Raw genomic sequence first — 23505 nt, forward strand, 5'->3', positions numbered from 1 at the left:
TCATAAATAAATAAATATTTACAGTCACCATAAAATAACATACAATCTTTCATACAGCAATATAAAAGCTCACACCTATAACCCATTATCAGCCTTCACAAATACACTTACAATAGGATGGCACTATCTTCTAATTGTATTAACTGTCAGTCTCAACATCTATTTATGATTGAATAGATCATTGGACTGATCTACCAACCAGTCTAGATTACTAAATAGATATGTGGGACCAGAGTAAGAAAGGAACATAATTTCATAATCAATGACCCATGCAAAGGGTATGCCGCACCATAAGAAGAAACAACAGAAAAGAACCCCTGTCCTGCTGATTGTATTGCATTGATGTACAAATATTGTATATTTAGGAGCATGCCAAGATAGGAGCTGAGACAGGTAATATGAATGGCCAGCCACAGGGCCTTAAACACTAGTGCCAAAAGCTTTAGTGGGGTTCCAACCCTAAGAGGGAACTACAGGCAGTCCTCAATTTATGGCCAGTCGTTTAATGACCATTCATAAGTTATGGCAGCCTCTGAAAGGGTTGTAAAGGGTTACACTGCGCCCCCCGCCTGTCATGATCTGAGTGCTTGGTAACCTGTTTATATTTACAACCGGCTGCCAAATGCCTTGCAATGTGATCACCCTAACCCTATTTTTTTAAAAATGAGACCGTAATATGCTGGAAAAACAAAGTACTAGATTTGAATGGCATCCTCCTGCCAAGAGCACCTCTGGGTACCACAGGCAACCTTAAAAAATAAGAACAGTAAACGGCTGTAACAGTTTTTGGTTGGAAATGTGCCCCTTTGCCCCCCCAAAAAGGAGGATAAAAGTAAGCTAGGATAGTAGAGTACCTTAGAATTTTAAAGGACATGTCAGGGAGCAACTTCACCAGCTCCTCTTGGTAAATGGGTATTTTGTAACAGGTTATTCTTACAATGGGGTCCTTGGTGCTCCCTGAGCTTGGTTGTTTTCTTGGAGATGTTTCATTACCAAACTATGTAACATCCATGATGAGCCGAGGTGGCGCAGTGGTTAGAGTGCAGTACTGCAGCTACTTCAGCTGACTGCTAGTTCAGCAGATCAGTGGATCAAATCTCACCGGCTCAAGGTTGACTCAGCCTTCCATCCTTCCGAGGTGGGTAAAATGAGGACCCAGATTGTTGGGGGCAATATGCTATTTAGTATACTGTATTTGGTGTAAGCCGCCTAGAGTCCTCGGAGAGTGGGCGGCATAGAAATATGACTAATAAATAAATAAATAAATAAATAAACATCATCAGTGCTAGAAAGGAGTGGCCTTTGCTCTTTTTATAAACTAGTGGCTTGTCCTGTCAGTGCTGGTGGGAATGTTCTTGGTGGTCCCTTGATTAGGCTGTTGTTTACTGTTACCTTGTTTGTCCGAGTTGGTAGTTCCTTGATTGGTGTATTGTTTATTTCTTGACTGTTGGTCTAGTATTAATCTTATGAATGAAGGCAAATGTCCCAGGATAATGTTGCAGGATCCAATCTGGGTCGGTCACCGAGACCAGAGGTCTAGTCTTCTGAGTTTTTGGACTCGTGCTGGAACCCATCCTCAGGGAACTTCTCTCTACCGGAATGCACACATTGTACAGATTGGATCTTAGTATTAATCTTAGTGTTGATCTCTGCTTATCTGGGTGTTGATTGTTGTTGAGGTGGTGTTTTGGTCTTTTTGTTTCATTTTTGACTTCTTGATTACCTCTTTTCAATGGTACGTAGATGTTATTTATCTCTGTGTGCCTGTTGATGGATGATTTCTGTGAGTGCCAAGGTTCCAGGAATTCTGTAGGGTTTTTTGACTTGGCCTAGGATGGTCAGTTTCCCAGTTGAAACTATGGCTAGGTCTCTCCATGTGTTGTGAAATTAAGGAGCTTTCATCATGTCGTCTGACAGCTAGTTGGTGTTCATGGATGGACTCTGCTAGTCTTCTGCCTGTTTGTCCTACATAGTGGCTGTTATAGTCCTTACATTGTATGTTGTAGATTAGGAGTCCCTAACCCCTGGTTTGCGGCCCGTTAGGAACTGTGCCGCAGAAGTGAGTGAAGCTTCATCTACACATGCGTGGGATCTAGGTAGTACATGAAACCACACCCTCCCCACTCCGTGGAATTTTTTTCCCCATGGAACCAGTCCCTGGTGCTCAAAAGGTTGAGGGCTGCTGTTGTAGATGACTTCTGTTTTTTCTTCTGAGGCTGCTGGGTCTTTGGGTTTACTTAGGATGTTTTGGAGGGTTTTAGTTGGTTTGTGTGCTACAGTGATACCATGTGGTTGTAATAGTCTATTGGTGGTTTCTGAGATATTTTTGATGTATGGCAGTGTTATCCTTTTCACAGTTTGTGTTGGTTGTGCTGTAGTGGGTTCACTGGTCAGGCACTTTTTGACAAAGTTGTGTGGGTATCCCACTTTGTTGGAATATGTTGCATAGATGATATCTTTCCTTTTCCTGATGTTCAGGGTTGCTGCAGTGTGTTTGTGCTCATCTAAATAGTGTTCTTACACAGTTTCTCTTGTGGGAAGTTGAGTTGTTACTTTGGTAGTGGAGCACTTGGTTGGTGTGGGTAGTTTTACAATAGACTTGTGTTTCTAATTTGCCATCATTGCCTCTGCTGATGTGCTGATGTGTCCACGGAAGGTAGTGTTTTGTTTTCTTCCCTTGTGAATTTTCTTCCTTTGAAGATGTTGATAGTTTCATGTGTCTTCTTTAGTTTTTCCTTTTTTATTATGACAAAGGTGTCATCTACAGACCAGATCCATACTTTGGGTTGTATTTCTGGAAACACTATAGGTTCTAGGCATTGCATTACAGTCTTTGCTGTGATTCAGAAGCAGACAATGATGGTGAAAAGGTGGATTTTAATTTGGAACCTAAAAGGAACAGGTTAAGAGTTCAAAGTCTACTGTACATCCAGAGGAGAGTGCAAAGCAAGTTCCTCCCTCGCAGGAAGTACTGAATGAAAGACATGCAAATCATAACTGTTACTTATAGCCAAATCAGATCACTCTACAAATCCAAATAATAGTGTAAATAGAGGAAAATGAGGATCCACAAATACAGTCATCTTTTCTCTCAGCCAGCTGCTCCATTGTGAAAGGCAAATGGTGGATTTGCGAAAGGTTGAATGGCTCCCATCCTGGAAAGACTCTAAATGTATCATTTTCTCTTTCAAACATTCTATTATTGCCAGCATGCTGTTCAAAATGAAGCCTTTTTTGTGCAAATTTGAGCTCTTCCCATTGTGTATGTTTGCTGGAGAGAGCAGACATGCAGAACTGGGGCTCTCCTGAATAATCTCATTAAAACCCTAAAAAAAAACAAACCCAAACATGCACAGAAGTGCAACCACAGGGGGAAAAAAGTGAATGGAGGAAAAGACTGGACTTGGAGAGGAGAGACATTATTTGGATGTAAATAAATTGATTCTGGTGAGTTCTGCTTGTAGCGTAATCAGACTGCAGTTCCTTTGTTCCTTTGTTCTCCTGACGACATTGAGAAAATACCAGCATTGACAAAGTTTTTCAGCATTGAGAAAATAGTCTTTATATAGACTAGGGGTGTCAAACACAAGGCCCACGAGCCTTATCCGGCCCGCGATGTGGTTGGATCCGGCCCATGGGGCCGTCCTGGAAAATATAAGGGGCTGGCCCATGTTGCTTCAGCCCGGTCTACCCAATGCAAAGAGGAAACATGCCAGCACTTTTGGGAGTGGCATCAAGCTGGCCACGCCCACCCAGTTGACCACACCCACCCAGTTGGCCATGCCCGCCCGGCCCCCTGAGGTCAACCACAGCCCTAATGTGGCCCTCAATGAAATTGAGTTTGACACCCCTGATATAGACTGAACTGTTTTTCTTCAATACTGACTGCATAGTTCATTGCAAAATGAATTACACACAGATCTGATTGCATTAGTGTTCTTTTTCCCTCTCTTTTTCTCTAATGAATGAAGTGCAGATCTGTTTGCAGGGGTGTTCTTTTTTCCTTTTCTTTGTCTCTCTGCATATTTATAAGGATTCATGAGGATTCCAGTCTTTACCAACTAAATCATGAATGAATTGAATAATTTTTAAAAAATATATTGAATGATTCTGAGACAACTGAGTAAACATTTTAAAAAGTTCTTTATAACTATTGTAAAGTTTTACAGCAAGATCGTAAATTTTTATTACCTAGATCGTAAATTGCCCTGAACTGCTTTTATTACCCTGAACTGCAATTATCATTCTACCTTCTTTTGTGGATTACAAATAGTCAGAGACTGCAATATTTTTTACAATATTTTTAAATTTCTAATACTTTTAAATATTTTGTGGATTTTTGTGGGCTACCTTGTATTATTATATTATATTATATTATATTATATTATATTATATTATATTATATTATATTATATTATATTATATTATATTATATTATATTATATTATATTATATTTATTATATTATATTATATTATATTATATTATATTATATTATATTAATTACATTACATTATATTAATTACATTACATTACATTATATTATTACAATCTTTTTTTACACTAACAAGCTGACATTTCTTTTTTTTTCTTTTACTCTCAGCTAAGATACTATTTTTTTCCTTTTAAGCTGAGTTTTTGTTTTACTTTGGAAATTTTATTCATCTGTCATTTTCAATACATGTGTGGATTACAAACTATATCAAGAGGGCAACATCAAAATTAGCTACAGGAGGGATTAAAAAGAGAACTTGAACTCCTTGAAAAAAGAGGTAAGAGGTAGCCCAGCTGAGAGGTAGCCCAGCTGAGAGGTGGCCCAGCTGAGAGGCAGCCCAGTGTCCTGAGAGGTGGCTTGGCAACCCATCTGAGAGACGGAGAGACAGCCCAACAACCTAGCCTGACACCTGAGCGGAGCCACTGCAGTGCAAACCAAGGCCACTGAGCAGCAGTGAAACGGAACTAGGTGGCAGCAGACCAGCGGCTGTGAGCAGCACAGCTGACTTGGAGCAGCAGTAGTGTAGAGTTATGTGGCAGAGGAGCAAAGCACCACGAGCAGTGAATAAGAGTAATGCGGTGGACCAGCAGCGGCTGAGAGCACTGCAGCGGACCAACTGAGAAGCGGTGCCCAACTACTACTACTTATGAAGGCTATAATAGCTACAGAACTTTTTCAATTTTTAAATCTTTTTCAATTTTAAAATTCTTTTTTCAATTTCTTTTTTCAAGTAAACATTTGAAAAAAAGTTTACTTTAATTGTTTAGAATTAGGAACACAAGTGGTGTTTTCATCTATACTTCCAACAAAAGGCCAACATCCATTGAGGGAGCAAAGGATTTTAGAAATGAACCACTGGCTTTAAAAAGTGGAGTCATCAACAGAACTTCGGCTTCCTAGACCATGGTCTGCATTACCTACATGAAGGGCTACTGGCAAGGGATGGAGTGAACCTCACAAGAACTGGAAAGAATATATTCAGAAAACGACTGGCTCATCTTATCAAAAGGGCTTTAAACTAAAATTGAGGGGGGAGGGGGGCAATCTTCACAACCTTTAGAACCTAATTCCAAGCAAAAACCACTAGATAACCAATCACATAAGGAGGAAAGGAGGAAAGAGAAAAAAGAAATTAAAAAAAAGAAAAACATAATGAAGTACAAATTGATGGGAAGGATGGAAAACCTAGTTACAAAGTAAGAGATATAAGAAACATACCCAAGACTCATAAAGGGCTCAAATGCCTATAAACGAATGCTCAAAGTATTAGTACATTAAGGCAGATATGATATAGTTGCCATTACTGAAACTTGGTGGGATGAAACTCATGACTGGAATGTACTGATGGAAGGATACAAACTGTTCAAAAGAAACAGACCTAACAAAAGAGGAGGTGGAGTTGCATTATATATAAAAGATCACTACATCTCTACACAAATGCACAGAACCAAGGATGAAAACCTCCTAGAATCCATATGGGTCAATATAAAAGGGAAAAAAATGACATTGCTATAGGCGTATACTACAGGCCACCCAACCAAGCAGAAGAAATAGATGAACTCTTTGCTAATCAATTAACAAATGTATGTAGGAAATATACCACAGTAGTAATGGGAGACTTTAACTACCCTGATATCAACTGGGAGACAAACTCTGCAGCAAGTGGGAGATTGAACAGGTTCCTAACCAACTTAGCTGACAACTTTGTCATCCAAAAGGTAGAGGAGGGAAATAGAGGAAAAGCTACACTGGACCTAATTCTTACTAATAGAGAAGAAGTGATAGAGGGAGTTGAAGTTGCTGGAACCTTGGGCGAGAGTGACCACGTCATACTGGAATTCAATATACTGCAAACAGAAGCAATAGAATATAATCCAACCAGTGTCTTAAACTTTAAAAGAGCTGATTTTAACAAACTCAGAGAGCCTAAGAAAAACTCCATGGATAAAAATCCTAAAGGAGAAAACAACTCAAGGAGCGTGGGAAACACTGAAAAATATGATCATAAAAGGCCAGGCCAGCACAATACCACTGAAAAAGAAAAAAAAGAAATCGAAGAAGAAACCAGCATGGCTGCACAAATATCTCTCTGATAAAGTGAAAGACAAAAAGGATAAGTACAAAAAATGGAAAGAGGAACACATAACTAAGGCAGAATATCAGCAGATAGCCTGAATCTGCAAAGATAAAGTCAGGAAAGTAAAGGCTCAGAATGAACAAAGACTTGCAACAAAAGTCAAAGACAATAAAAAAAAAGTTTCTTTCAACATATAAGTAACAGACAAGGGAAATTTTTAAACAGTGTTGTAGATATTAGTGTTCAAACTGACATGGAATGTATTGGCTAAAAATAGATTCCTGGGTTGGTTCGCTAAGAATAAAACTATTTTTCAACTTGAAAAATACCTGTCATTGAGTCTGACAAAAATTTGAAGAAGGGCCTCCTCTAGAGCAACATTTGAGTTGTTGAACTTCATGGTCAAATAGAGGTAGTCCTCGAGTTACGAATGTAATGGAGCCTGTCAATTACATTTGTAACCTGAGGATTCGTAGGATTGAATCACGTAATTTAAACGTGATCACTCCCTGCTTTCGCTCACGCATTCGCTAATCGAATGCACGGGTCATTAAGTGCACTTGAAGTATCTCAGGGTAGGGAAGGCCATGGGGGGCCTAGTGCTTTCCCTGACCCACTGAGATATCTCATGCTTCCCATCCTGCATCCTCACTTACCTTACATGCACTCCCTTCTGGGAGAACGGCTGTAAGGAGCTCTCCCAAAAGCAAATTAGGTTTTTCTTTTTAACGTTTTAAAGTATTTTTATATTTTTAACTCACTTTTAATCTATTTTTAATCTATACCGGACTCTTACAAAGCACATATAGTGTGGCTACTGTTTGTTTTAGACATATTTTAACAACACTACAACCTGCATTCCTGGCCTAGGCTACTCCTGTGACTCCTCCTTGCAAGGCCTGAAATTCGGATTACCGGACTTGTTGACAAACCTCACTGGAGGCCCCTAACTTCGGAGGGGATTTTGAGCTGTTTGTTTTTGGAACGAATACAGTAAGGAACTGGCTGCAGACGCTCCCGGTAGGCCTGCCTTTAATGAAACCTTATCAGCTTTTTAGTCTCCTTCCCCCACATATTTCCCTGTGAAATAATTTAAACAATTTAAACATTTCTGAAAATAGATGATAGCAAAGAAGTAGGAGTAAAAGACAAGCCGTTGTTTGGAAAGGAGATTGGTTTTTACCTCCGTGGTGCCTCGGCTGAGACCATCATTAAGGCCTACCTTAACTACGATTGCCGAGGGAGGATAAATTATTGCAATATTTAATCTCGCTGGGAGATACTGGATCAACTATCTACCAGAATGGGAAAGAAAAGTAAGAGGCAGAGAGCTTGCTCTCTCTCCCCAAAATCTATGACAGAACTTAATTACTCCAAGCCTCTTAAACAGCTTAAATTGGATGACTTTATGGAGAGGTGTAATCCAGAACCCCAATCTGAACTTCGAACTTTGTCTCTGTCAACTGTATCATTGGCAGAGGGAGATACAGAAGGGGAGTTTTCTTCCCGGATTTCAGATTCAAACTCGCCTGCTAGAATGGGTGATTTTTCAAGCTCTATCCCCTCTCCTACTTCTAGCTGCTTAAAAGAAGTTCCGACATATTCAGACCTCAGAGAGATGGTCTGTACTCAGAGTATGTTAACTGCGCACACAGTAGATTCAATATATGACTTACTGACATCGATCAAAAGAGACATCGAGAGGATCTTCCAATTCTTAAATGGCCCTCACTCTGCAGCTAAGGAGGGTGAGATTGCACACCGTCCTGACGCGCGGAGAGAGTGGGAGGGTGTAAGACCTCAACCCAAACAACAAAGCATTGCAAGTACTGATGCTAACCCTCATCAAGGAAGAAGGTTGTTAAAGAAACAAATCGCTTTAAGGATAAGGAAAATCCCATGCAATAGAGGACGATGGACTTCAAAGGAAAGGATAACCCTCTCACTTGCACAGCTATTGAAATCTGATCCTTTATTAATAGATCTACTCAGATATGAAAAACTTCCCCAGCATAGCAATTGTGTTCGACTAATACTGCATTTTGACAGCAATACTATACCGAACGCTGTAATGAAAAAAAAAGAATCCCTGTTCAGATTTGAAGTCATTCCTACAAGAGTCTTCTCGAGTGGGCCTATTAAACCGCTTTTACAAGGACTTAACTAAACATCAAAAATGGTACCTAGGAACCACTCTGCTACCTCCAGGGTCTTTCCTCCAGAATCCGGAGAAACTATGGAGGCAGGCCAGATCAGGGAGGTCCCACATATGAAGGCAAGCACCGACAAACCAGAGGATGTTATAATCAGCGAATTTGTCTCCTTGTCTCCAAAGGAGCAAAGGTCGATGTTAATTGAATTTGATTTATTAAGATCTTCGCTAGCAGAAGCCTGTAGTTCAACGAGAAGGCTATCCAAGTCGGAAGAACGGGGAAAGCATGTGCAGACAAGGCCTAAAGTCGTTAAGTCCGTCCAGCGGGATAGAAGGGAAGGCAAAAGTCTTTTCAAAGAAACAAAGACCATGAACGTAGCGGCAGAAGTTCACCCTCCCCCAACAGTGCAACTGCCCTCACCTGTCTCATCTTCCTTAAGAACGGAGGAGGCACTTCCGCAACAAACAGAGGCCACTTTTGACTCCTTTGGCACTCCAGAGAAGGCGGTGGTAGTAATTCCGGACCCCTCCACCAGAAGGGTGGAGGAAGAGACACAAGGAGTAGTGCCTCGGGGTGACTGACTAGACAACAAATGGCCAACAACTAGGGTATCTTATATCCCTAGCCTTTCCCTCCTGTCCTGGAATATAGCGGGCTGGAAAGGCATTGCAAACCGGATGGATTTTATAAAATTGATTTCAACACATCATCTCATCCTCCTTCAAGAAACCTGGCTGACTACTAATGATCCACAGATCAGTTTACCGGGTTTTGCCTCATGGCATAAACCAGCAGGCAAAGTCAATTTAAGAGGGAGGGCAATTGGGGGCTTAACCACGTTGGTCAAAAGGGATACGGGATGGAAGGGTGAAGAAATTTCTTTAGATCCTCAATTCCAATATATTCTGCCTATTAGATGTACGTTCAGGGGGATGGACTTAATCTTAATTAATGTATATATCGCTCCATTTTCATTCCACCTTCTAGGAAGGGATTTGTGGGATGAATTAGATTCAGTATTAGCTACCTTAAAGGGACGCTTTCCCCAAGCAAAAATTATATTAGCTGGAGATACTAATGCAAGACTAGGTCCCTCAATGAAGAGCTATGCTAACCGAGGCCTGGTACCAACTGGTTACTTTTATAATGAGTTCACTTGGTCCTCAATGGACAAGAGGACCAATAAATATGCCCAGAGGTTAATTTCCCTGCTGTTTATGAATGATATGCAAGTACTTAGTGGCTCGAGTGATGGGTATATATATCCCTATACTTTCTCGTCCAACAAAACCTCAACCTCTATCGATTATATCTGCACTTCCTCTAGTTTAGTACACCATTTTTCAGAAGTAAGAGCTATATTTAGAGAGGAAAGTGACCACTTTCCCATCACGGCTCTGGTTTCACTCTTTTCAGAAGTTAGGCCTCATTCAAGAGAGGAAATTGACACCTTAGCAAACGCCCGGGTTTATAACTATAAAAGGTTATATTGGCACAGACTTGATGTCAAATCTGTCACCACTTATTTGGGCTCAGACGAAGCCAGACACCTAGCAAGGGAAATCTCCCAATCTAAGCCCGGAGACAACACCCCAATGCCAGCTTATACAGAGCTAACTTCTACTCTTAGGAACTTAATGATCCAGAACGATAGAAAAGTAGATGGGATCTCTAGAAAGTGGTTTGATGATGATTGCCATAACTTGAGGTCAAATCTAAGAGCCACAGTTAAGAAAGTTAACCGATCCAGACAGGATGGTGATTATTCAAATATGGTTCAACTCAGGAGAGCATACAAATCCCTACTGAAAAACAAGAAAAGTAGCTATAACACCAGGACGTGGAAAGAGGTAGAAATGGCAGCGAAATCCCAATTCCCTACGATCTTTTGGCATAAGATAGCCGGTATATTAAAACAACGTTCCCCATTTATGGACACTGATATATCAGCAGTAAAATGGGAGAAGCACTATCTTGCTTTATTTGATGGTAACAATACAACAAATGTCTTGCAATTGGATATCCTCCAGCAAGAATTAAGGAAATGTCCGGAATGGACACCAGTTACCCCTACCGAAGTTAAGCATATAATTCAATCCTTAAAGGCCGGGAAGGCCCCTGGAGAGGACTTGTTGCCTCCTGAACTCTTTAGGTCCAACATTGACTTTTGGGTACCGGTGCTGGTAGCACTGTTTACTTATATCGATAAAGTAGGGATAATCCCTGAAGGGTGGAGGTTAGCTATAGTTTTTCCAATTTTTAAGAAAGGTGACAGAGCTGCCCCCATCCAACTACCGACCCATCAGTCTTCTTAATATAATTTCAAAAATGTATACGAAACATCTCCTAAATAAAATAGAGGACTGGTGCTTGGATAAGGAAATTCTGGCAAATGAGCAGGCAGGTTTTAGATCAGGTAGGTCTACCATAGACAATTGTTTTGTCCTTTCCCACTTAATTAATAAATACAAGACCCAGGGGAAAAAGCTGTATACCGCCTTTATTGACCTTACTGCTGCTTTTGATTCTATAGATAGGAACCACTTGTGGAGGAAACTACAAGTTATGGGGATGGACCCCAGACTTATTTTGTTGATCAGGATTCTCTATACTAATACGGCAATTAAAGTCAGATATGCAGCAAATGGGGCCTCAACAAACAGCATACCGACAACTAGAGGAGTGAGGCAGGGCTGCCTGCTGGGCCCTACTCTTTTTAACCTTTATATAAATGATATCCCAGCGCAGCTGGATGATCTTCTGACGCACAGCCCCCAAATAGGCTCTAGATTTATTAACGTATTAATGTATGCCGATGACGTAGTGTTGTTTTCTAGAACCCAAATAGGAATGAGGAGACTTCTTGACAAGCTCACACGTTATTGTACTGCAAACCACTTGACTATAAATGTAGCTAAATCAAAAGTTTTAGTCTTTGGCAATAAGAATAAAAAGCACAATTGGCAGATTAATGACACAAAAATTGAGCAAGTTACCCAATATACTTATCTCGGAATTGTTTTTTCCAGTGCAGGAGGTTGGACTCCGCACCATCAATACCTTTCTCAAAAGGTCAGAGCAGGAGCAAGCCTTGTATCCAAATTAAGTAAACGAATCCAACCAACCTCCATTTTACCTCTTCGTAAAGTCTTTCAGGCTAAACTTGTTCCGATCATGCTCTATGGTGCTGAAATTTGGGGTCTTACAGAGGCCCCCATATTAGAGAGAACTCAAAATAATTTGTTAAGGAGGATGCTTGGGGTAAACAATTCCACTTCAGCTGCAGCTGTCAGAGCTGAATTGGGACATTTCTCACTGTACACCTATACAATCACTAGGGCGGTAGCCTACTGGCTAAAAATGACCCAGATGGATGCCAGCAGACTCCCTAAAATATGTCTAGAGGAACAGCAGATTTCAAATCCTCAAAGGTATTCCTGGCTAACCTGGCTGTCAGAAATATTGAACCGATATGGCGTAGGGTTCCCGTTGTGTGACACACTGAACCAAGTTAAACAACAGATTAAAGATATACATGGGCAAATGGACATGGCAACCCTTTCAACTAATCATTCCCTTAAACTGCTGACAGCAGTTAAAACAACTTTCACTCTGGAAAAGTATTTACATTTAGAAATGCCATCAGTGGAGAGACAGTTATTTGTTAAGTTTAGATTCGAACTTCTAGATACCAACGTTAGATTCGGCCGTTATCGGAAAATCCCGTATGACAAAAGAATATGCATATGTGGGGTAAACGTCATGGAGGACACGGTGCATATAATATTCGAATGTAGTCTCTATCAAGAAGTAAGAAAACAATATCTGTCCCCAATTATAAATAAATTTCCCCACTGGAATATAAGCCAAAAATTAGCATTTCTGTTGAGGGCTGACTCTCCTCCCCTGGTAAGAGCGATCACTCGATACCTTAAAAGAATGACGGCAATACGAGCCAGTTATATCAAAAAAAAATGTATCGATTGTAAGGAAGATGAGCTCAGCTAGAGAGGAGCTATCCTATTTGGGTTATCTAGTCTTGGCAACTTAGCTATTGAAATTTGATATTGTAAAATTTTAATGTCATCTATCATATATTTTTAGATTGCTATTTTTGTAACTGTTTTATCTTTTTCCCTTTTTCTTTTCTGTTTTGTTTGAAAAGGCCTTCGGGCTATTCAATAAACTATACACTTACTTTACATAGATCTTGATGATCAATGCAGCTGTCTCTTCTCCAGCCTCTCTGCTACGGTTTCACCTGGAGCAAAGGCTTGCCGAGGCCTACAGGGATGACAGATGGCGTCCCTATAGGCTCTGGTTGTTTTTGCAAAAAGCCTTTGCCAACAAGAACAGAGGTCGGGACAGGCGCGTGCATCCCTTCGCGCCTCCGTTCTCGTCGGCAAAGTCCTCCTCAAGCCCTTTGCCGATGAGAATGGAGGCCCGGAGGGATGCACCCCCCCCCCAGAGCTCTGTTCTCGGTGGCAAAGGGCTTGAGGAGGCCTTTGCTGATGAGAACCGAGGCCCAGGACAGGCGTTCCCCTCCCAACCTCCATTCTCGGTGGCAAAGGGTTTTTGCAAATACAGCAAAAGGCTTTGCAAACGGAGGGAAGGCTTCGTTGCTTGAGGCCTTCCCTCTGTTTGCAAAGCCTTTTGCTGCAGATCTCTTCCAGGCCTCCACTTGCAGAGAAGAGAGGCCTAATGTACCGTGAGATCAGGCGAGATCAGTAGCGGGAGATCTCATGCTACTGATCTCGTATGATGTTGCGGTACTTTAGGCCTCCATTCTCTGCAAATGCACTGAAGGCCTGAAGCACCAAACAGGTCAAGAAACCGAAGGCTCCCTAGATCTTCGCAAGGTAAGTATCCACAGGCCTAGTTCCTGTAGAGACCCAGCCGGGGGGAGTGGGGGGGGGGGGGAATAAGCAGGGCAAATGTTGCAGAGCCTCTGCGGTCATTTGTAAGTCTGAATGACTGCCATGGTGCTGCAACATTCGTAATTTTGGAACTGTGTTGTAAATACTCCAGAGGCGTTTAGGTCGTCACTTCGAACAGTCACTAAGTGAACTGTCGTAACCTGGGAGCTTCCACCACTTGCCGTATTATGACAGAACCTGTGCTGTCCCGCTCACACACACACACACACACACACACACACACACACACACCACGGGTGTAAGGAGTCTCTATTAAGGCTTCTGAGCCTGAATTAGTATTCCTCAGCAATTCCCTGTGTCAGCACCAGCTCAACCCCAATGAGTTCCACAGGCTACTCAAATGAAGCCAACACTAGTCCTCAAGGCAAAGGTTAGTCCAGTCCACTAGGCAAAAAGCAAGTTCCCAAGGCAAAGGCAAGTTCCAAGACAAGGCAAGTCCACAGGCAAAGGCAAATCCACAGGGCAGGGCAGGGCAGGGCAGGGCAGGGCAGGGCAGGGCAGGGCAGGGCAGGGCAGGGCAGGGCAGGGCCACAGTTGAAGACACACGATCCAAAGGCAAGGCAAAAACACACAGCAAGGAAACAAACCCATTGTTCCCAGCATCATTTTACTGCTTTTGTTGAGCTAAATAACTACTTCCTGGTGCAGCTCATCAAGAGGGGCAAGGCTACCTCCTTGTGAGTAGCCTGGCTGACCTTCTTTGTGCCTGCCTCCTTTCAGCCCTATGTGCTCTTGGATCTAGAGGAGGAGGTAGTTCTTCTTCATCTCCACTGACCAGCTGCAGCTGTGTGCCCTCTCCACTTGAGGCCCCTGGGCTTCCCAACTGCAGCTGAGCCTCTCCTGTCTCTAGCTCAGACGGCTGCTTGTCTGGTTGCTCTCCTGTGCTCAGCCCCTCCACTCCTGGCTCATAGCCCTCAGCTGCCAGCTCATCCTCCTCTGAACTAGCATCTGGAGAGGCATCTGGGGACATGTCCAGGGGAGTCATCACAGAACCTGCATATGCAGTACCCTAGCCATTGCAAATATTTCTCATATTTTGTTCGACTGTCAATTGTATGCCCCCATTAGGCTTAAATAATTATCATCACTATTGGAAAGAATAGCCCACTGGGATCTGAACCACAGATCACCATATTTCCTCCTGGGCTCTGTGTACCGCATACATTTTTTCCTCTGGTACATATTATATGCAGAACTGCTAAGTTTATATCTAAGGCAGTGGTCCTAAGAACCCGATATATTGAACAAATTGGGGTACCCTGTAAGAGAGATTCATTTAGCTGATTACTGACTCCTTGTATTACCACATATGTATTTTATCACTCTATTTCCTCCTACCTATTTTATTCTGGAATTTGACTATGTACTATATTTTATTGATAAGGTTGCAAGACTAATCAATTAATAAACTACTACTACTTATGAAGGCTATAGTAGCTACAGAACTTTTCAATAATTCTATATTTCTGTCATAACATAATGCTTTAACATAACTGGGAAGTAGATATGTTTGTGGAAGTCCCATTACTCTTTGGAATTGGAATGTTTGTTTAAAAAGATATCTAGACACTCAATAGGTCCTGCTGCTTTGCCAGTTTTCTTTGCATTTTTTCCAACCCAATGAAACATTTGAGAAAAATCAGGTAAAAGGACTCAGGATTCCAGTCTATCAGCAGGATAACTCTGAAAATAAGAGAATGGGCCCACGTTTTGTGGTAGAAGAAAAGCTAGCAAAAGAAAATGAGTCTGAAAAAGGGACTGGGATATAGAGAAAAAAATACATGAAATATTTCCCCACTGCATCTCTATCATATCATAGTCCCAAAGGTGCTTTTTCAAGAGGCAACTGGACTTTGTTTTTTCTTTGAAGATGTTTCACTTCTCATCCAAGAAGCTTCTTCAGCTGGAGAAAGTCCCATCAGCCATACAATTCAAAATCAGGGTCCTTACCTGTTCAAATCCTGGTTCATTGTGATAGGGATTCTCAGTCATTAAAGACTGTATAGATATAAGCACCGAAGAAATGCTCTGTGCAGGACTCCAGGCTGGACCAGTCCACGTGCTGCCAGATAGCAAGAAACAGGAGCTTATTTTCATACATGCAAGCAAAAAATAATTTAATGGACACAGATGGACTTCAATGTATTTTGATGTAGCTTGTCACATTCATGAATCCAGTAAAATAAAAAAGATGCATCTAAGTAGGGAGAAATAGTCCTTGGGACTCAAGGGCAAAAAAGTACTTCAGAGCATTCAGGTACACATAGGTAATATCTGTCTGCAAGTCTTTAGGTAGTTGTGCCTTTTCCTGGGATCATGTGGCCCCTGCAAAAGACACCTAACAGATGCTGGGAAAAGATGCAGCTTTATTAAAGAGTTTCAGACAAGTGCCATGTGAATGCTCCAAGAGGCTCAACCACCTTTTTCTGCTTGAATCAAAAGCATTCTATCTAGGTCCATAAAATGGTATGTCAAACTGAAGATTATTGTCAAGACTTAGAAACAAAGAAGAAAAATGTTACATTCATGAAATGTCTAGCTTTATGAAGAAAAACTCCAATGTTATAAACATCACTATTCATTGTCCAGCAATAATATTCATTGCCCAGGAATAATAAACTTACATTCATCTCTGGGGAAGAGAAGGTATTTTTTGGTCAGGGCTACATTGTTTCAGGTTACTATGTTGATTATTGCAGGCCTATAAGTAAGTTGTCCAAAGTCAGCAAAAGGTAAGGCTAGACCTTAATGTGTTCCTGTTCTCTGATTTTTCTGAGCTGTTCAGGAAGGGAACACTACCAGAGATCTGAACTTACTACAGGAGTCTTCAGAAATTATTTATACGTCCATATTCAATCCTAGGATTGCAGGTTATCCACCCACTGTAGAGATTAGAATGGATTTGCAATCTCACAAAAGCACCATAGTACATGCAAATGTTCAGAGCAGTCATAGAATTCAGCATCTTAAGAACTCTTAGCTAGAATGCTTTTAGTTCTTACGGTAATACAGAAGCTGGCTGGGGCACCAAAGAAAATACCTAATGGTCACCACACAAGACTCCAATGCCCTACTTAGCTCCTTGGCTTCCTGTATTGGCACCATGGAAGACTGCTGAGAATTTAGTGGTGTGGACTATTTCCCTTTGTATGTGTAAGAAATAGCTGTGCAGAAAGGGCTATTTAGCAGCAGAGACAATTCGTCTGCATATTGCACATTCCCCCACAGGTGCATTTGGAAGAAATTACTTAGCAAGCTTTGTGAATTCCAGAATTTTATTGTTAATTACTCATGCCTGCGTCTTATCTCTATTCTTATTTATCACCATTAAGATAAAAGAGGACAACATCAGCTCCCTCATCTAACACCTGCCAAGGGGAAAGGGAACAATAGATGCTAAGAGCCAGGGTGGATAAAAATCGATTAAAAAAAAAATTGGATTTTTAAAAATTTAAATCGCATTTTTAAAAATTTAAATCGGATTTTTTTTATTTTTATCAAATTTATTTTAACAAAATGCGTTTGGAGTAAAAATCTATCTAAAGATAGCTTTCTATTTAAGATACATTAATAATTTAGTTTATTCAGTATGAAATGGAACTTAGTTATGTAGCATGAGGCTGTATATTCTGCAATATTGGGACTGTCGGTGAGTCAACAGCGGGTCAGAGGAGGAGCTGCTACAGGACAGAGATGACAGTTCCTCTTTAAAAATTACGATTTAAATTGAGTTGATTTAAATCAAGCCTTTTTACTAGTGATTTAAATCATGATTAAATCAATTTAATTAAATGAAATTATTAAATCAACTCTCAGCTCACTCAGCCGCGTTTGTGCCAGAAAAACTGTTGAATCATGAAGCCAGTATTAATTGCGCCACCAGTGATTACTGTTTATTTGTCCGCAACAAACGGGTCTCAGTCGTTGCTGAGTATGAAGTGTACAAAGTCGGCACTGAGACCTTCTGCCTCTCAGCGCCTTTTAAACATGCCGCGCCGCCTGCGCCCCACCCCCAGATGCCAGGCTCAGCTGTTCGGTGAATCGGCATCATCCTGGCTTCTCCTTGTTGCTGGCACCAGAAACTGCAGCAGCTCACGCACCGATCCACACCATCGTCAAGAAGATAACCCCCCCGTATCTGACCCCCCCCTCATGCACCCCACAACCCCTGTGCCCAGCTTTCGTGGTGAGGTTTGTCCTTGATGGCAGTTTTGTTAGTCCCCTTATGAGTCATGTGTCGAGCTGTAGCTGAGCTCAACAGGCGGCCCCTCTACCAGGAGTCCACCTGCAACAAATAAACAGAACATTAATATTATCCATTATGGGGAACCCCCCCCCCCCGGTTTATGTGGGTATTGCTTGTGGAACCATCGTAGCAGCCTCAGAGCGTTAATGTTATGTGGGTAGACCCAAGAGGCCTCTTCATATGGATATCCTTTCCACTGCACCAGATATTTTACTTTACCCCTAGCCATTTTTGAGTCCAGGATTTCATCTATTTCATAGTGGTCCCCGTTCATTGGGCCTGGGGGTTCGACTGCCTCTGGGTTTCCAGCAAGCTTGAGCAAGCTGCAATGAAACACAAGGTGTATTTTTCCCAGTAAGGGGGGGAGCTTTAGCATAACAGTGACAGGGTTAATTACCTTGGTTATTGTGAACGGGCCAAGGTATTTAGGGCCCAGTTTCTTACACAGAAGCCTCAATTTGATATATTTGGTGGACAAATACACACGGTCCCCCACTTGGAAGGGTTGGAACTCCCCCCTCCTCTTATCTGCTTGTTGTTTGTACTCGTCAGTGGCTTTTTGTAATGACTGCTTCACATGAGGCCACACCTCTCTAATTTTATCGGCCCATTCACTAGGAGACATCTGTTCTTGGGTTTGCACTTCGAGTTCCGGTATAGCGTGTAACTCCTTCCCCGTCACTATGTGGAAAGGAGTGAGTCCAGTACTACAATGTACAGCATTATTATATGCCACCTCAGCGAATGGGAGGTTAGACCAATCCGATTGCTGATATGACACATAACTGCGCAAATAATGTTTCACCATAGCATTAGTCCTCTCGGCTACCCTATTGGTGCTAGGATGAAAGGCCGAGCTCAACCCCCTGACCCAATGAGGTGAATAAAATTCCACCAGAAGCGTTCAGTGAACTGCACACCCCTATCAGATATTAATTCTGCAAGGTGCGCCGTGTAAACGATAAATGTGTTGTATAAACAGTCTAGCCAACCGCCGAGCCGACGGGAGCCCCTTGCAGGGTATGAAATGTGCCTGCTTCGAAAAGAGGTCTATCACAGTCCATATTACTGTATGACCATTGCTCTCCGGGAAGTCTACTATGAAATCCATAGCAATTTCATTCCATGGCCTCCCGGGGCTGTCTACGGACTGTAATAGACCGAGGGGTTTCCCTGGCCACGGATTCATCGTAGCACAAACCTGACACTTTCTCGTATATCCCTCAATATCCTTGCGCATTCAAGGCCACCAGAATTGACACCGTGCCAGATGTAATGTTTTAAGGAAGCCAAAGTGACTTGCAGGCTTGACATCGTGGCACCTATGTAATACTGCGAGCCGCATGTCTTTTGCTACATACAATCTATCTCCCTTCCATGCAAGCCCATCCCTCTGTGTAACGAGTGATCTATTTTCTGCCAACTGGCATTTCTTGGCATTGTTTTCCAGAATTCATCGTGCCAAGGATTTACTGGTTGGTTGTGCTCTATCTGGCCTACTGAGTGTTTGGGGGGTATCATTGCTTGTATTACCTCCTCCCTTTTACAGTTATATTGTGGCATGCGTGAGAGTGCGTCCGCCAGAAAGTTTTTTCCAGCGGGCACATACTTTAAGATAAAATTGAATCTCCGAAAGTATTGTGCCCAGTGAACCTGCTTGGGAGACAGTTTTCTGGGTTTTTGCAATGCTTCTAGATTTTGGTCTGTCCACACCTCAAATGGAGCCTCCGCTCCCTCAAGCAGTTGTTGCCAGGTAAGGAGAGCCCATCTCACTGCAAACGCCTCCTTCTCCCATATAGCCCAACCCCTTTCTGTGGCTGTGAACTTCCGTTAGGTATATGCACAGGGTTGTAACCTCATTTGGCTGTTTCTTTGCAGTAAGACAGCCCCTACAGCCACATCACTCGTGTCAGCTTGTATGACAAACGGTAGTGATTGGTCGGGATGTTTCAACACTGGTTCACATGTGAACATCTTTTAGGGTTTCAAATGCCTTTTGACATTTCGGTGTCCATATAATCATCTGTCCTGGCCATGGCTTTGTCAGGTTTTGTCTGGTACATAAAAGGTCCGTTAACGGCAAAGCCACTTGAGCAAATGAAGGGATAAATTGCCTATAAAAATTGGCAAATCCGAGGAAACTTTGTAATTATTTCCTCGTTTTTGGGGCCTGCCATTCGATTACGGCTCTTACCTTCTTGCGATCCATCCCCATCCCCCCTCCTGATATACGATATCCCAAGTAATCTATTTCGGTTCGGTGGAATTCACACTTGGATAACTTTATAAACAATTTGGCAGCGAGCAGTTCCTGCAGAACCTGGCGGACCAACTGGGTGTGCTCCTCCATCGTTCTTGTATATATCAAGATATCGTCCAGGTATACAAGGACCCCCCGCTAGAGATGGTCATGCAGGACTTCATTTATAACCTGCATAAAAACAGCCGGGGCGCCTTGTAACCCAAACGGCATCACCTGAAAGTGGAAACTCCCTAGAGGACAATTAAAAGTTGTTTTCCACTCATCCCCTGGCCTGATATGCACCCTGTAATACGCTTCTCTTAGATCCAGTTTCGTAAAGAATCTGCCGGTTGCCAGGGTGGACAATAAATCCTTCATCAATGGCAAAGGATATAATGGTTCGACGCAGACCATGTTAAGATCTCGAAAATCTACACAGAGGCACAGGCCTCCGTCCTTCTTTTCCCTAAACAACACCGGTGCCGCCATATGGGATCTGCTGGGCCGAATAAATCCCCTAGCGAGGTTTTTATCAATGTACTGTCTCAATTCCTCAAGTTCTTGAGGGGTCATTGAATACATGCAAGGTTTTGGTAATTTAGCCCCTGGGATAAGTTCTATGGCGCAATCGTTTGCTCGCTGGGGAGGTAAAACATCACACTCCTCCTCGCTAACTACCTCAGCCAAATCCTGGTATATATTTGGAAACTCTTCCTTGCCGTTGGTTGCTATGCCTCCACGTGATATATCACCTCTCAGCCTTTCTACCTGTTCCTTGGGCGGTTCCGGGCCAATTGCCAATCTGAGCTTCCTGTACCCACCTTCCCACCATATGTAGGGTTTCCATTTGTCCAACCATGTCAAACCTAGTATTAGAGGTTCTATCATCTTATCTACCACTATGAACCTTATGTGCTCCCAGTGCTCTCTGATTTCTAGTCTCACTGGCTCGGTGACATGGGTAGCTGGTACTCCCCCAAGCATCGAACCGTCCATTTGTTCAAACTTAATAGGAGATGGTAATCTCCGTACACCCACCGCTAACCTTTCCACTACTGACCGACTGATTAAACATCAAGTACATCCTGAATCGATCAGAGCTCCTTGCTCGACTCCTACTGCGGTTCGTATGTTCCGGACCATCACTGGGATCACAAATGGACGAACAGGCCTGCTTACCATAGGGTCATTCAAATCATCCTCATCACTATCGCCAGCGGCCACTGGCAATCATCTACCATCCTCCTCAGAGGGGTTTCCACTGTCCTTCATGGGGGTAATCATGTTCCCAGGTGTCATCTGTAATGCTAGTCTTGTCTGTTCCTGAATAGCCCAGGGTCTCTCCTTAAGTTTGTCTCCAGTGACCAGGGTAGATGGTCCTGGGGTCCTTGGGGGTGTCACTGGACAGTCAGCTATGCGATGACCCAACTGGTTGCAGTGAAAACATCTGAAAGTCGGTTGAAGACCTGCATCCGCTGTCCCCAGGCCGGTGGTTGTTCTTGGCGCCTTCCTCCTTCTGGGTGTTGTTCCGTCCATGACCTGTCGTGGATAACTGAGCCTGGCCTCTCCCTGGGTCCTGAACTCCTGTAATCCGACATCCAAATCAACAGCAGCCTTAAACCAGTCGGTTAGGTGTGGAGGCAAGCCTCTATAAACACACACCTGGCATATAAATGGGCATCCAGTCCCATTTGAAACTGATGAACAAGTAGCCATTCAGGCCAGGTCCTCAACCATCCAGCAAGTTTCCTAAATTCCCTGACATATTCTCTGGCTGGCCTGCCTTGTTTTTTGAAGGCTACTATCTCCCCTTGGTACTAGATTCATCTTCAAACCACCCTCTAAGTGCCTCTAGAAACATTCCGATATTCACTAACTCCCGCGCGTGGTCAGTGTGGAGGCCAGCCACCGTCTGCTGCCTCCCCCAATACCATCATTACAGCTACCACCATCGCCCACTGGGATGTGTAGAAATGTCCATATAGATCGAAGTGACTTATAACTTGGCTTAAAAACAGTGTGACCTGGTCAGGGCTTCCATCAAATGAGGCCTGAATGGGTTGCGGTCCCCAGAATGGTAGTTGTTGAGGCCATGGGTCGCCCGCCCAAAATGTTGCCTGTTCATGGCTTCTGGGAGTGTCTACTACCACCGGCCACTCATGGCGGTTCCGCTTGCTTTTTTGGGGGAAGTGGCCTGGGGGGGGCTGACCTGGTCCAAAGCCCCTAGAGCCCACAGGCTGCTGCTCTGCTCCCCGAAACCTCCTAGGCTCCTGCTCTACCCTGAGTTTAGGACTGGCAAGTTGGAACCTGGTATCAGTGCTAGGCTCCCCAACCCCCCTCCAAGCATCTGAGGGATCCAATCCTGTCGCCCAGGGTTGCCAGGAAGGGGCATCACAGAAGCTAGCCTCCTCGAATCTCTCCCTGAGCACATCCATCATAGTAGTCCCAGGTCCTGTAGAATAACTCCATTCCTGTTCATCCTCTTCTGTCCACCTTCGTTCCTTCCAGCCCTGGAAAGGTGGCACCCCAACTGGTGGTGGGGTTTTAGCTCTCAGCAGCCCAGGCCCTGTCAGAGCCGAGCTGTGCCACCAATGTCCTGATGACGAGTGGGTTGCCTTGGTATCCACCTCCTCCCAACTTTCCTCCTTATTCTCCTCACTCATAGCCTTCCGTTCTTTGGGGCGTACTACCCTGGGTTCACTGTCTTCCACGGTCACTGTCTCCACCACCTCTTTCTCCCCTTCTCACAGCTCAGGATCCAGTATGGACTTAGAGGTGCCCTCAGCTATGTCTATACTCATGTTGAAAAGACCAAAAGGATTAAGCAAAGAAGAGCACTGACTTCCTCTTGGCTCGCTCAGCTGTGTTTGTGCCAGAAAAACTGCTGAATCACGAAGCCAGTATTAATTGTGCCACCAGTGATTAGTGTTTATTTGTCCTCAACAAACGGGTCTGCTGAGAGCTTCTGCCTCTCAGCGGCTTTTAAACATGCCACGCCACCCATGCCCCACCCCCAGATGCCAGGCTCAGCTGTTCGTTGAATCGGCATCATCTTGCCTTCTCGTCGCGTCATCTGCCAGGACCAGAAACTGCAGCAGCTAGCGCACCAATCCACACCATTGTCAAGAAGATAACCCCCCCGGGATCTGACCCACCCCCTCGTGCACCCCACAACCCCTGTGCCCAGCTTTTGTGGTGAGGTTTGTCCTCGATGGCAGTTTTGTTTTGTGTTAGTCCCCTTATGAATCATGTGTCGAGCTGTAGCTGAGCTCAACATCAACTTGATTTAAATCAAATCCACCCTGCTAAGAGTAATTTTCTCATAAATGTTTCTTATTTGGAGTCTCGAGGTATTC

General features: G+C 43.2%; 1 protein-coding gene across 1 annotated transcript in view; it reads right to left on the reverse strand.

Annotated features, from left to right (window-relative positions):
• Positions 1-23505, reverse strand: part of UBE2Z (ubiquitin conjugating enzyme E2 Z) — a 190332-nt gene that overhangs the window by 12114 nt on the left and 154713 nt on the right. Inside the window, exon 4 of the mRNA XM_070944427.1 lies at positions 15612-15723. Within this exon, the coding sequence (XP_070800528.1) occupies positions 15612-15723 (112 nt within the window). The remainder of the gene's footprint in view (positions 1-15611; positions 15724-23505) is intronic.

This window comes from Pituophis catenifer, unplaced genomic scaffold (genome assembly GCF_029215685.1).
Source record: "Pituophis catenifer annectens isolate HBS135680 unplaced genomic scaffold, rPitCat1.0.hap2 SCAF_5, whole genome shotgun sequence".
Lineage (NCBI taxonomy): Eukaryota > Metazoa > Chordata > Lepidosauria > Squamata > Colubridae > Pituophis > Pituophis catenifer.